The 15008-nt window shown below is 56.2% G+C and overlaps 1 protein-coding gene across 2 annotated transcripts; it reads right to left on the reverse strand.

Moving 5' to 3' along the window:
• Window positions 1–10229: 10229 nt before the first annotated feature.
• Window positions 10230–14611, reverse strand: DDN (dendrin). Of its 2 annotated transcripts, XM_088025586.1 has the most exons (3): window positions 14470–14611; window positions 12561–12652; window positions 10230–12141 (listed from the first exon to the last, which is right to left on the reverse strand). In XM_088025586.1, the coding sequence occupies exons 2-3, from the start codon at window positions 12605–12607 to the stop codon at window positions 10230–10232; spliced, it is 1959 nt and encodes a 652-aa protein (XP_087881712.1). In that variant the 5' UTR covers window positions 12608–12652; window positions 14470–14611. The 2 variants fall into 2 exon arrangements, with proteins under 2 accessions (XP_087881712.1, XP_027981395.1); XM_028125594.1 differs by lacking the exon at window positions 14470–14611 and having other exon boundaries at window positions 12561–12769.
• Window positions 14612–15008: the final 397 nt, after the last annotated feature.

Genomic DNA, 15008 nt, shown 5'->3' on the forward strand with positions numbered 1-15008 from the left:
CAACCCTGCAACAGACATCCCTTTCCCTTTTTCTCCATCTGCCAAGCCAGCACCAGCTCAGCTCTGATGGGCAGTGGAGGGGGAGGAATAGAAAACTTATTGATCCAGAGTAGAAGACACCTCATAAGCCTTGGGTTTCCAGTAAAGAACCCCCTGCAGAGAATATCCAGTCTATAATCCAATGAATTATTAGATCCCCAGCTACGAAAGCAAGAAGTTAATGGGCTGCCAGAGACAGGAGAGGAGCCTCGGGCCCTGCTGGACAATGCCCAGGGTTGGGGAGAAGCAGCGGTTGGGGAGCTGAGGGGTTGGCCATTGTCCCCAGTCACTCTCACCTAACTCCTAATCCCAAGAGCTGGAACTGGTATCAGTTTTCAGGCCCAGAAGCTAGGGCCTCTGAGTCGAACTGACACATAGGAGCTGGAGGAAGGGTAAAGGGGAGCAATGAATCCTGTTCTGGCCCTAGTTAGACTTCTACCAAATCTGTTGTTTTCTCAACCTCAGTTACCTTGTCTATTAAACAGGGATGGTTGTCAGTACTGAATCTTCTCCTTCCGGAAAGTGAGGAGGTTCAGATGAGATCACATATATGAAAACGCGGGTCATTTGAACATTTGCAGACACCTCTTCTGCACCAGGCATATGCCAAACGCTGGGGGTACAGGGCTGTATGAGCCAGTGCCCACTTGGAGGAGTTTACGGTGTGGCCAGGGAATCAAGCACATCAAAACATATTGTCAGAGTAATAGCGGAGCGAAGTGAAGGCTCAGTGAAGTGTAAAGCCGTCGGCACACCCATGAGGTTTAAGGACAGACTCCCATGCTCAAGCCCGCTGCATGGAGGCCCTTCAGTTCCAGGGGCTGGGACTTCACAGTGGGTAGGGAAGTGCAGAATAAGGCTGGGCCCTTGAGGGGCCATGCACTAAGATAAAAGGGGGGTGGGACAAGCAAACGGGGATAGGATCTACAAGCATTACATAGAAGCTAATTTTTTTAAAAGTTTATTTATTTATTTATTTGAGAGAGAGAGAGAGAGAGAGAAAGAGAGCCTGAGCAGGGAGGAGGAGTAAAGGGAGAGAGAGAGAGAGGCAGGCTTCCTCCTGAGCAGGGAGCCCAACACCAGCTCCATCCCAGGACCCTGGGATCACGACCTGAGCCAAAGGCAGGGGCTTAACTGACTGAGCCACCCGGGCGCCCCAAGCTAATTCTTTTGATGTTCTGATCACCTGGGCCATCGTCACGGAGGGCTGTGCCTAGAGAGGTCGCCATAGGATAGTGCTGGCAGGAATGGACCTGATGCCCCAGCTCTGCCCCATCTGCCCAGGTTATCCTTCTGCCCACCTCTGAGCTTCAGGTGCCAGGTGCCACACAGCCAGGGGGACCTGAGGCTGTCAGGGACCCCGGACATACAGGTGGCCTCAGCGAGTGAGGGAGGCACTAGTCCTGAAATATCCTGGGGGGAGCGGAAAAGCTGAGAGGACCGAGATGGCAGACCTGCACAGTCCCCAGGGGGTCAGCGAGCCGGCACCACACACACCCTGCCACACGCACCCTGGAAAAACCCTGTCAGTGGGGCTGCAAATACCCCAGGGTCTAGGCACCCCCCCCCCACCTCAGGCTGGCTCAGTCCTCCTCTCCAGGCCAGAGGGAGAAAAATAACAAAATGAGGAGAAAATAAGCTGTTTGGCTGTGGTGTGAGCAGGAATATCCATACAGAGCTGCCCACCACTCACCCTTACTCACTCTTTCCACACCCAGCCGGGGCGCCCAGCATGAGACAGACCACCCCCCTGCCCCCTCCCCCGTCTGGGCTAAAAGCAGACGCTGGTGAGCGAGCAGCAGGTTATAAATATGCCCGGGGAACTGCCGCCAACTCGCTCCCTTGTCATTCCCCGGGAGGGGATAGGGTGGGGTGGCTCCTAGGGAGGGGCCAGGGCTGCCCTGCTCCTGGGGCCCAGGAGGAAGTGGGGCTTCCAAGAGGCTACTGCACTTTTTTTTTTTTTTTTTTTGCCCTTTTCAAAGGGAAGGAACCACCACCACTTCGTTTCTCCTGGACATTGGCTCATCTGCCCAGAGGTGGGGTTCCATCCCTCCCCGGCCAGCCTCGGCAGGGACCTCAGAAGGAGAGGGCCCAACGCCACCCTGGCTCACAGCGCAGCTCAGCACCACTTCTCTTTCTCACACTCGCTTAGTCTCAGCAAAGCCATTCAACAGGCATTTGCTGGGGGCCTGCTGAGCCCCAGGCCGTGTGCCTAAGCACACCTGCACACACAAGTGTCCGCACGCATACGTGTGTGCACACACGGTGGCCCTGACTCCCTCCCATGGGTTCACATCAGCGCCGGCCTTCCCTATGGACTTCGGGGCTTGAACCTGGCAGGCTCACCAGGAAGGGGAAAGCTCCAGGCTCCTGGTTCTGCCTCAGGGCGGGTTGGCGGAGGTGGGGGATGTTGAGAACCAGGGCCCTCAAACATTCCTGCTCCCACTAGTGCCCCGGTAAATGACGGTCCTTTTTCTCCTCCCTGCCCAGCCATCTCCCAATGCGGGCACCATGCCAGGAAGAAAGAGCCACTCTGTGGGATCCTGGGGGCACCTGCCCAGGCTGCCAGAGCCTCCTGCTTCCCAGCCACTTGCCAAGTAGGTGCCAAGCTGGGCAAAAGGGGGCAGTGCCACCCTGGGAAGCTTTCAGCTCTCCTCCCCCAAGGCTGACCCCCTCCCCGCTCCCTCCTCCCTATTAATCCTCGGAAGTGAAGGGGCCGTCCCTGGCGGCCCCTCGGCCCTATTGTGGCCCCTCGCCCTCCTCGGCTGGCGTCTAATTAACTCCTCCTGCCCCCGGTTTTGTGTGCCCCCCTTACCCCACCTTGTCGGCCCCGCCCCTCCGCTCGGCCTGCTCCCCCCCACGGACATTCCAGCCCGGCCGGGCTGGTGTGCCAGGGCAACCAGGGCCGGACCGAGGCCTAATCCTCCCGCCGCCTGGCCGGGCTGGGGGAGCCCCACTCACCTCCCCGCTCTCTGGGGGCTGCCCGGCTCGGCTGCGGCGGAGACACACAATCAGGACAAAGGCGCAGCCCCCAGGGGGCTAACTCAGCCTTCACGCCCAGGTTGTGCGGCATTTGGGGAGTTTAATGAATTGTCCATCACGCCTTTCAGGGCCCGCCCGTCAGCCTGGATTAATCTTCGGAGCCCTGGTGGGGTAGGAGACACTAAGCCTGTATTTATTACTCTCCCATTGTCACTAATTGAGGTAATTATCTGTGACTCTGGCCTGGCCAACAATGCCGCATTCACTCCCGGGACCTCGATGGGCCTGGCTCCCACTCTCAGCACCAACCCTCCCTCCTCTCTTCTCCCAAACCCGCCAAGGGCTGAGTTGGGCCCTAGAGCATGTTGGGAAAGTGGACAATGTCCCACAATGCTTCACCTCCCAACCAGTGTCTCCCACAGCCACCACTATGGAATTGGAGCTAGGGAGAAGCCTGGTCACCCCAAAGTAGATGAGAAAAGGAAGGCAGTCTGTCTGGAGACAGGTTTGTCTGGCAGAGCCCCCAGGCCATACAGGGGCATGTTTCTGAGATTTTGGTTTTCTGGACTCTCCAACTCCTCATCTCTGGGCTGGTGACACTAGGGTCTCATAGGGCCTTTCTGTGGATCCACCTTCATGTTCCTGTAGCCTCCAGAGTTGTAGAATATTGGGAGGCCCTAATCCATACCAGGCATATTCTCAGGAGGTCCCTAGCCTCCAGAGCTGGTGCCATGGCTGTGGGTATGATGGGAGAGGTTGGGAGAGAGACTAGGAAAGGGCTGGTCAGGGAGCTTGAATAAGGCAAGAGGAGTCATCCCAGGAAGGAACATCTAAGGAACATCTATGTGGCCATGCAGCAACCTTAGGGAGAAACGTAGATTTGGAGGGGGTGGGCAGTGCCAAAGTGTAGATTTCACATGGAGATGGCTTCCCAGGTCAAGGGGATTGGCCTTGGGAACAGGTATGTGTGTGTGTGTGCATCTGTGTGTGTATGTGTGTGTAAAAGAGAGAGAAAGCTAGCAAAAGAAGATTTGGTTTTTGATTAGGACTTTAACTGAGCTCTTTGAGGACAGGGACTATGTCTTGGTCACTGTTGTTTTTCCAAGAGCCTAACACTGTACCTGACACATAGTAGGTACTGTCCGGCGAATGGATGGATAGATGAGGCCAGTTCTTACATTGGAGTTGGGGGGCTCTTGGCTCTTCTTTTCCATAGCTGCACTTAGCCTTTTTATTCTGTCTCAGCACTTGCTGGAAGGAAGTGTCTAGACCATCCGGGGACAGTTCTTGGATGGGCACTCCTCCAACTGCAAACATTTTAAGGACCTTGGCAGGATGAGGAGCTACTGTTGGAACAGCGCCACCTTGTGGTGCCTCTTGGAAGAGCTCCTGGAGAGACTGGCAAAGAAAGCAGGGTTCTTCCCTATGCTGGGGGGTGGGAACACCAGGCTGCAGCCCCCTCTCCTCCTGTATATCTGAGGCTGAGTTCCTGTGCCAGTGTTCCTGTTACACAGTTTTACCACTTGTTCCTACCTTCTGCTAGCATTTGCTGAGAGCCTGCTCCAGGCTGAGCTTGTAGGGGATACAGAGCTAAACCAAAGGCACTACCCTTGAGTAGCTCATGGTCCAGCAGGGGATTCCACAGCCTAACAAGACCAACAAAGGTCATAATCAGGCAGTAGAGAAAACAATGATATAGGTGTTGAGGAGGGAACGGGGACATTAGGAGCTCAAAAACTTTCTGCCCCTCCCCTCTTCCTCAATTCCTTTCACTAAAGCTCAAACTTTTATCCTTGCTTTTCAGAGACGCTTCATGATTTGGCTCACACACATCATTCCAGGATCCCGCACCTCTGCATTTCCCAGGGCCTCTGTTCCCTGTGAAGGCTTTGTGCTTTCCCACCTCTCTACCTTTGCCCACACCCTGGAATGCTCCTCTTCCCCATCTCCCCCTACTGAAACCCATCTGGAATGTCCCTCCCTCCATTAAGCTCTTCTAATTTCCCTTGGTGAAGTGGCCTTGCCTCCTGAAGCAGCTTCTTGGCAGGGCTTTGGTTAACAGCCCATACTGGCTGTCCCGTGGAAGGTTATCTGCATAAGTTACTTATCCTCTTACTAGGCTTCTACCTTCCTGAGGACATGGGCTCCGTGTTTTGTTCATCTTGGCATTCCTTGTGGCACTGAGCTAGGCACATCATATGTCATCATTAAGAGAAGAAAGAGATGGATGGATGGATGGTTGGATGGATGGATGAATAAGTGGATGAACAAATGGATGGATAAATGGATGGATGGATGGATGGATGGATGGATGGATGGATGGATGGATGACAGAGGGGTTGGTAGATGGATGGATAAAGGGATGGGTGGGATATATAGATGGGTGGATGCATGCATGGATGAACAAAAGGATGGAGGCATGAATGGATGGATGGACGGGTGGATGAAGCAATTCTTCTTTAAAAGGACTCATCAAAAGCTATGTAGTGTCAGGGGCTTCAAGGGAGGAAGCCCACTCCATGCCAAGCAAGGCATGCAGGCAAGGGGACAATATCCAGACTGAGCCTTTCTTCACGACGAATGCACCCTCAGTGACTCATCTCCTACTCCCCAGAAGTAACTCACAGTTGGGGAACTGCTCCTTCTTACATGCTTGCCTAGATCCTCAGGAATGCCTTCATTAACATATATTATGTTGTACAGCCTGCACTGTAATGATTTTGTGGGTTTCCTCTCCCATATCCCTTCCCCTGTCTCACACACACCCTGGATTGGAAGCTCCCTGAAAATAGGAGCCCTGTCTGAGTCTCTTGTGTGTCCCTGGGGCCTGGCATACAAGTTTAATGAAGGAGTGACCGGATGAGTAACTGAGGGAATGCTCACCCTTCTCTACAGACACACTTTGCCCCCTCCCTGCGTATTCATGTCTAGCCATCTCTCCTGGTTCTCTCCTCCTCACACCCCATATACACACTCCTCACCCCGAATCCCCTGAAGTCCCAGAATTATGGCCTTGTTCTCTGTTGGCCATTTGTGGCTGATCTAGGGAAGTCCCAGGGCTCTCATGAGAGTCCAAAAGGAGAGGGGGCCCTTAGGCCCTCTGAAGCCATATTAACCCGGCCCCATTTGGGGGCAGGGTCCATTTGGGACAGAGAAGGGTTTCACTGGGAAGAACCTGGCTGTTGGGAGGGTAGCGGCCTGTGCTAACCTGAGAGATGCTGCCCCATCCTGACCACGCCCTACTGCGTCTGGTCTCCCTACACCTGACCTGGGAGGCTGTCCCTGGGTTGGGGGTGGTTGTGGCCTCCGTCTTGAGGCTGGCCGGCTGGCAGACACAGCCAGATTTAGAAGTCATTTTCACAGCAGGGAGCCACCAGCCTCCCACCCACAGTGCTATGCAGGGCCAGTCTGAGATATGGCTCACCAAGGGCTTGCCCCAGACCTGCAGTCACCCCTCCCCTCTCTCTGTCCCTTTCTCCCCAGATCTTTAGCAGCCACTGCTGCCTCCACCCTTAGGCAAAGATGAAGGAAGTCCTGGAGAAGCAGGGTGTGTTGCCTGGCACCCTAACTGCCCAAATCCTCCCTGTACACCCTCCACCCATTCAAGGGACTGTGTCTCCACCCCAGGGCTCCCTTCTCCTCTTGACCTGGCCTCAGCTGCCTGTTGTTCTTCTTCCCCAATCTCTACTTCTTTCCTCCGCCTCCTGTTTTCATGCTCCCAATACTAATGAAATAGCTCTAGAGAGAAATAATAATCAGAGCTTAACACTTGTATATCCCTTATTATGTACCAGATATTGTTCTAAGTGCTTTTCATATTGAATCATTTAATCCTCCCAACAAGCCTATGAAAAAAGCACTATTCATAACCCCATCTTATAACTAAGGACACTAAGACACAGAGAGATTGAGTAATTTGCCCAAGGTCACACAGCTAGTGTGAGGTAGAGGCAAGATCTAAACCCATGCTGTCAGGCCCCAGAGTCCATGCTCTAAACACAATGCTACCCTATTTTTCCGGTAATGATAGTAGTGTGGGTGAACTCTTAGAAACTCAGCTCCTGAGTGTTCCACTTCACAGAGTCTTTAGCTGTGTGGTGGGGTCTCCCTCCACAGGGCCGGCCCCTCCACTACCCATATAGCTCACCTCTTCTCCCAACCTGAGAGCCTGGAGCCCCTGGGCTATAGCAAAATCCAGGCAGTTGTTCTCACCACTGCTCTCGCCTTCCTCTGTCTTCCTCCTGTCCTCAAGTCTGTTCTCTTCTCAAGCCCAGAGGTCCAAGGCACACACTCCCGAGGGGGCCAGGCTCGCCCCAGCCTGTCCTCAGTTTTCACTCCTGAGAATGTACCCTCAACTCCAGTCTAACCAGACCGTTTGATAATTTCCAACACATACTCGGCTTCCCTCAATCCATACGACTATTTTTGCTCTTTCCTCTACTTGGAGCTCCTTTACCCAAATTCTATCTCAGATGCCACCTCCTTCAGGGAGCCTTTCCTGATCTCACAAAATCCATACAATCTCCCTGTTTGACTCCTTATAATACCACTCACTGCTTACTACTATCATTATTGGTGCGTGTTCGTCTTCATCCCATTGCAGGCAGGCCTTACTCATGTCTTTCCTGGAGCCCAGCTCAGGCCTGCTTCCTCTCAGGTGCTCAGTAAATGCTCAGTAGTTAGAATCAGCAGTAGTTAGACTTGCAGGTGGAAGGTAGGCAGACCTCAGGAAACTTTGATCTCTGCCTAAGGTGAACCTCAATTCCTTTACTTCCTCCAGCAAGAGCTAACTTGAAACCTGACATTGTGGGTCCCAGGCAGGTTCTGGGTTGGACTCTCCAGTGTAATTTTGATCAATGCTCTCCCCTCAGGTTCAGAAGCCCAAAGAGACACCCCCCCACACACACACACACTGAACCAAGGTCAGCCTGCCCCAGTGCAAGGTCCAGCCCATCGACCTCCCAAACTGTCCGGCTCTCTCCTACCCGTCCTGACTTGTCTGATCTCTCCGGATGAGGGTAGGGAGTGACATCAAGATAACTGAAGACCAAAATCATAAGTGGCTTGAGAACGGGGCTGGGGCTCTGAATGCTGAGCGGGAGTTGGAGTGACTCGGTAGGGATGGGGGCAGAGGCGGGCCGCCCAGGACTTTGGGCCACCCAGGACTTTGCGACTGAGTCTGGGCGAAGCCCCCGCGCCCGCCGTGTCGGCGGCTAAATTTACCCAGGCTGACTCAGCCCTTGCCCGGAATGGGGGGTGGGGGGAGTGCGCCGGGGCAGTGGGAAGAGTCAGCGGGGGTGGGGTGGGGGGCAAGGAAGGAAGAGTCCGACTGGGGGTGACAGGGGTGAGTCGGGAGTTTCCATCAAAGAAAGGAGTCCCCCCAGCCCCCCACCGAGCGGGAAGAAACAGTGGAGCCCTAGGGGGAGGGACACGGGAGGGACTGGGCCGGTGAAAGGAAAAAGATGCCAAGATTGGACAAAGGGAAGCTTAGATTTATTGAGCGCCTACTGTGTGCCAGGCACTGTGCAAGGCGCTTTACATACATTATCGCATAAAATCCTCACAACAACCCTGCGAGGTAGGTGTTTATAAACCCCCATTTGACAGATGAGGAAACTGAGGCTCAGGGAGGTGAAGTGATTTGGCCAGATTCACATGGCTAGTAAGTAGAGACAGAACTGTCCAAGATCAGAGAGAAAAAAGACTTCAGTGTCTGGGTCCCAAGCCGGTTGGCGTGGGTGAGTAACAAAGAGGGGCTCCGCGCGCTTCCAGAGGTCTAGAAGGCCAGAGGCCTGTCCCCGACCTCGCACGGCTGGAGGTGGCAAGACGGGGGACCCGCGCGCAGTATCTGGGTATCAACTGGTTAACTAGTTGTGCCCGGGTAGGGGGGACTCGGGAATTAGCTACCGGGGAAAATCGCGACCTGCGCGCGCCCCGTAGTGGCTACAGCGAGTATCACACCCCACGCTTAACAGGCTTTTTGGGACCAACCTCCCTCTTCCTTCCCTGGCCAAGGTTTCTGGAAGAGGCAGAGATGCAAGAAATGTTCAGGGTTCTTTCAGATGAGTGATACCACCGGGGTGGGAAATCGTGGTAACGATTCAGAGCATCACTAAGGAACACTGGGGAGGAAGAGAAGGGGGGAGGCCTAAGGAGGTCCCAAGCTGATTCACTGGCTGCCTTCCCTCCCCAGCTCGGACCACCACAGGCCAGGGACAGTGACAAGGCCACCATCCTCCTCTGCCTTGAGGAGCCCTCACCCAAACCTAAGAGACTGGGATAGAAGCCTGTACCCATTTGCTCAGATCTTCTGCAAACCCTGGACAGTCTCTTGAATATTGAGAATGAGTGCAGGTGACAATGAAGCCATCTGAGGGACCCTCAGACTCTGTTCATTTATTCCCAATTCTCTTTCTTGGCCTGTGGAAGAGAGGGTGAGATAAAAGCTGCCCCCAAGGATCCAAAGCATCAGGGATGAACTTATCCCAAGGCATGTGACACCAAAGTGAGCCCTCTTCCTGTTTTGCTGGTTGTATCTGGATCCCTTCCTCTTCTGCCAAGGGCCTCTACGTCATCTGGTCACCTCAGTCAGAAGACTCTCCATCACTTTCTCCCTCCAAGCCCCAAGATCCTGCCCTAAAGTTGCCCTATGACTATAACATCCCTGCCTTCCTGCCTGATCCTGGCTAGGCCATCTGCTCTGCTCCACACCTAGTGCATCTGCCCCCGCTGAAGACCTTACCCCAGTGCCCTGAATGGAGCAGGCATTAAAGTCTACTGCTTATCCTCACCTGTCATGAGAAAAGAAAGAAAGAAAGAAAGAAAGAAAGAAAGAAAGAAAGAAAGAAAGAAAGAAAGAAAGAAAGAAAGAAAAGAAAGAAAAGAAAGAAAGAAAGAAAGAAAGAAAGAAAAGAAAGAAAGAAAGAAAGAAAGAAAGAAAGAAAGAAAGAAAGAAAGAAAGAAAGAAAGAAAGAAAGAAAGAAAGAAAGAATGAAAGAAAGGAGGGAGGGAGGGAGGGAGGAAGAAAGAAAGAAAAAGAAAGAAATCACGAATTGGCATATGTTCCCTTTCCTTTCATTTGGATGGCTTCTATTTCAAGTATGGGAACGACTCTGGGTAAGGGGGTACAAGGAAGTCTGTGAGGAAGAAAGAGGACCAGTGGGCCCAAGGATGGAAAAGTGGGGAACACAAATACAAGAAAGGGCCTGTCACTGCCGCTCCCTATTTCCCTGTGGGATCCCCTTAGTGTCCCTCGTCCGGAAGAGGGCCTCCTCCGTTCGGCTGATGACATCTAGAATCTCTCGGATACTGTCGCTCAGCTCGGCTGTCTTCCCGCCTTCCCCGGGCCGGGGCGGCTCATTTCGCCAGGAGGCGCCCGAGGCTTCTGTGTCGCTTCCATCAGAAGAGCCGCTATGGACGCTGAGCTCCGCAGCTTCGTCCGAGTCCGAGTCTGGGGCGGTGTGACGGCGGATGCGGGATACGGCTTCCCGCAGGGCCCCGGCGTAGGGCCCTGGGGTCCGCGCCCAGCCCCTGGCCGCGCGCCGTGGGACCGCCGCCACTTGCTGCGAGCCCTCGGCACTGACCGTGCCTCCTGAAGCCGCTGGGCCTGAGGCTGAGCGCTCTGGGCTACCTGGCTGCGTGGGGGCGTCCTGAAGGTTTACTTCGCCAACCGGGAGCCCCAGGATGCGGGAGGCGCGCTCCTCCAAGGAGGAGTCCGCTGGCTTCCCGCCCTCAGCTTCGAACCCGCGCCCCCCAACGAACTGGTGTGAAAGGCGACTGCTCAAGAGCAGTTTTTGCCAAGGAGGGGGAAAGGCCGCGGCTCCCTCGCCCTCCTCCTTGTCTGGCTTCGGTTGATTAGGGGCATCCCCCACGACGCGCGGCACCCCATCGGGCAAAAGCTGTACATGCTGGGTTCGAGGGGTTGGAACATACTGTGACCGTATCACCACGCACGTGGCGTCAATGACAAAGACGCCTTCTCCCCGAGCACGGCCGCGGGAACTGCGGGGCAGGGTGTGGGCGCGGCGGGTCCCCTTCCAACCCTCCGAGGTCTCAGGTCCGGCCCCCTCTCTATGACCTAGGGACTCTCTCCATCCCGTGCCTCCTGGAGCCCAGGGTCTGGGGAGGGTCTGGCTATGTCGGGGCGGCTGCTTTTTAAGGGAGGGAATCCAGCATTTGGGGAGCCAGCCCTGTTCCCTATTTTCTTTCCCTTCCCCGGAGCCCTTGAGATGGGGCCTGGACCTGGGAGCGGGACGCGGGGGGCTGGGAGTCGCTGTGGCCAACCCCGCAGGAGCTGTCTCCGTGCCTGGGCTCCCAGCAGCTTTGGCTTGGGGATGGCCGTCGCTTCCACTATTCAGGCCAGCAGTGGCCAGCCCCAGGCTTTTCTCCGCGGCCCCCTTGCGGGACTCCAGCCTCGGCCCGGCTGTTCCACAGCCTGGGGATCCCCCCAAGAGACCCCGCCCCTGTCGGAGACCCCAAGCCCCGAGGACGTCCCGGTAGATCCGAGGATCCAGCCTCTTCTTTGTGCACCCTCCCTCTGTCCTGGCCGGAGTCGGAGCAGAGGCTGCTGAGGCTGGCGCCTGGGAGGGCTCGCGGCCTCGCTTAGACCCCAAGGTCCTGTGGGGGCCTTCGTAAGAAGGTGGAGCCACGTAGGGTGGCGGGCGGTCCCAGCGTCGTCGCAGGGCTGTCCCGGCTGCGCCTCTCAGCAGCAGGTGAGCCTCGTAGCTGGGGGGCCCTGGCCGCCTACCTCCCCAGGGCCCCGCCCACGCGGCCCCTGGGTCGCTCTGCGGCTGCGCGGATGGACGGGGCGGTCGCCCCGCCGGCCCCAGGCGCTCGGGTCGTGAGGGAGCTGGGGGCCCTACAGGCTGGGCCACCCGAGGGGCGTTCCGAGGTTCCGGGCGGGGCCGACCGGGGGGGCTCCTTCGGGCCCCACCAGCCTTGCGCCTTTTTCGCTCGGTCTCCTTGGCCTCCCGCTCCTGCGATGCCGCTTTCCTTTTCTCTTGCTCCCGGGCTCGGGCCTCGGCCGGGGGCCCCGCCCGCCAGTTGGTCGCCTCCTGCAGCACCCTGGAGGCCCAGGGACGGCGGGGCGGCGGCTCAGGGGATCCCGGGCGCGGCCCACACCTGGGACAATGAGCAGGAACCCAGGTGAGCAGTTTGTGGGGGAAGGGAGCCGAGGTCCGGGGAGCTGGGAGCACTGGAGTCCATTTGGGGCAGCCGTGTGGAGGGGTGTGTGTGAGTGTGTGCCCGTGTGCACGTGCGTATATGTTAGGGCCGAAGTCGAAGCCGGACTCCTCACCATCTCTCCATGCACACTTTAACAGCGTCTGCCCCATCTCACCTCCTGCCCTTTCTCACACCCACTCCTGCCCCCCAAAACAATGCGGGAAGAGTCAGGCCCCCAGCCCTCGGGATGGGGTAGGGGGAGGCGTGGGGAAGAGAAAGGGGGCCAGCAGCACTGGCTGGTGCCTGCAGGGAGGTCCGGACCCCACTCCCCGCCCCACCGCTCTCTTCCCGTCACCCGTCACCCCTCCTTCACTCACGTGCGGCTCTGGGGCCCTCGGGCCCAGTGGCTGGCTTGGAAGTCCATGGGCTGTCGAGGAGGGGCGCGGCGACTATAATGACAGGAAATAGTCTTCACTTCGATCACCAGCAGCTTGGATTTCTGCACCCAGAGGCAGCTGCCAGACTCCTCATCCTGGGGCTCCCGGGGGCTGTCGGGCCCCTCGGAGAACAGCTGGCCATCCAGCATCCTGCCCCACCCCACCCCGGCCCCCCACCCTCCCACCCGCCCCGAGAGCCCCCTCCCAGCCCGAGGAGCCGGCGCCCACTGCAGAGCGACGGGCCCAGAGACTGGGGACTATATATACCCGGGCACACGTGTGTGCCTGTGTGTGTGTGTGTGTGTGTGTGTGTGTGTGCGCGCGCGCGCATGTGACACGGTGCGGCGCGGACGGCACCGCGCTGCTACCTCCCCCATGTGCACGGCCGCCCCCTGGGGCCCGGGTTTGGGCGCCCCTTCCCACTGCTCATGTCCCCCAAGCCTGATGGGACCTGCGCGAGTGGGCAGGGGACTTATTTTTGCCAAGCTGACGGTGCCCTTCCCCCACCCCCATTTCTTCAACCTTCCCGTCGTTTTAACCCTTCACTCTTCTGCTTGTCGGGGTGCCCCATCACCAGGGTTCTGCCACTGACTTCCTGCCTCGGACTTCAGGAGGTGATGGGAATGGAACTCAAGGTCTCTGCCTGCCACTCTCTGCTGGTTTCCATGGGGTTGGGGTGCAGGGGGTCTATTTTTAGCGGCAGTGGCTGTTCGGGTGCAGGGATGAGTAACCAGCTTCCATGCAGTGGAGGGAGGAGGCGGTGGCTTTCTCGCAGCTTTTATGTGACTCTGGGGGAGAGCTGCCTCCCCCAAGCTCAGAAAGGGTGACCCCCACACCTTTAACTCCTTACCCTCTCAGTGTTGCAGCCCAGGGCTGCCGGTAGGACACAGGAGTCTGTCTTGGCTATCTGAACTGTCCCACGCTCCCATTCTAGATGTTTGTCCTTGGGCACCTATGGAGCCTTCTCCCCGCAGCAGGCTCTCTCCCCCAATCCAGAAGCCAGGATTTGGGGGTCATACTGTTCTGTGCCCACACAGCTCTGCTCAGCCTTATGGAGGACAGACTAAGGTGCTTATGCATTTGCACCCTTTCAGAACGGATGGAGGAGGAATGGTGTGCTCCCTTGGAAAACCATCCCCTACCAAATGAAATGATAAAAGTGGCCCCCATTTCCTAGCGTAGAGCTCCCCATCATCACCGCTATCACAATGCCTAGCTCACTTAGCCCGTGGTGCTCAAGATGCTCACCTTTTCCGCTCATTCTGTCCCAGGGGCAGGGGGTGTTGCTTACATCCACATGATCCCTCCCCCCAAGCCTATACCAGGTGTCCCCTGATTCACCATGGTAATGTTAGTGGCAGCACAGCCCACGCCAACCCTTCCATGCAGAGACTTAGCAACCATGCCTGGCAACCATGGCAGCAGCTCCAGTGGAGGGGAGGGGTGCAGGGAGGTGGGAGAAGAGTGTGTATGGCAATGGTTCCTAAGGAAGAAGGGATAATTTGCCTCTTTTGAGAGGAATAGGTAAGAATAGGCTATGAGGCTCTTTAATTTTGTCCCTTGTCTTTCCCTCTGCTCCATTCTCAGATTTTGAGACTGATTGGTTGGGTTTTAGGGGAGAATGGGAGAGGCAGAAGATCATGCAGCCCTTTGGGTACAGACCCTTCCTTTTAAGAGGATGGGGCCAGGAGGGTTATTGTGGGGGCAGAGACTGACTTTATGAGAACCAAAGCAACCAAACCCAGGCCCCCTGCTCCATAATATGAACCTTTAGAGAAACCCAAACAGCCCCTATTCCCACCATTTGACAACACTCCCCTCCCCCACTTTACACACCTACCAGCTGCACTCTTGTGGCTCTTTGCTTGAAGGTGCTTCCTTCTACCCAGGGCCCCCCAGAGTCCTAGGGCTTTTTAAAGCCCTTGCCTCCTCCCTAGACAAACCCTCCGTGATGGAATGTGACATAAGAAGACATCTGTCCTTTCCACCATGCACTCACCCCCACACACATAAACATACCCTAATTTAATAACTTGGAAGTCTCCCTCCCCCAAGTCTGGGAATGTGCTGTGCGCTGTGAAGAAGTGAATGCAGAAGCAGGGGCTTTCTCCAAAGCCAGGAGGGCAGCCCTGGCAGCTGCCTTGACACTTTTCCCCATGAGCCATGAGGAAGCCTACTTTGGAGGAACCAGTATGGTATGGCAGGGTTCCTCAGAGTTCTTAGGTAGGGAGAGGTTAGGTAGGGGCTAGGAGGTACTCTGAGATTGCTTCTGGTGTTGGATAGGAAATGGTATCAAACCTGCAAGTCAGTGGTGAGATGGTACCCAAAATTTGGCTCAGGCCCAATAGTCTAGCAGTCCTTATGGTATTTGGTGCTGACTGTTTGGCT

Source organism: Eumetopias jubatus, unplaced genomic scaffold (assembly GCF_037043125.1).
Source record: "Eumetopias jubatus isolate StellerSeaLion01/CBP00866 unplaced genomic scaffold, mEumJub1_p1.0 scaffold_8, whole genome shotgun sequence".
Taxonomy (NCBI): domain Eukaryota; kingdom Metazoa; phylum Chordata; class Mammalia; order Carnivora; family Otariidae; genus Eumetopias; species Eumetopias jubatus.

Coding starts and splice junctions, on each gene's coding strand:
- DDN (XM_028125594.1), bottom strand. CDS start 12,769: ATGCTGGATGGCCAGCTGTTCTCCGAGGGGCCCGACAGCCCCCGGGAG. Junction 12,142..12,560: donor CGAGGGCCCCAGAGCCGCAC/GTGAGTGAAGGA, acceptor TCATTGTCCCAG/GTGTGGGCCGCGCCCGGGAT.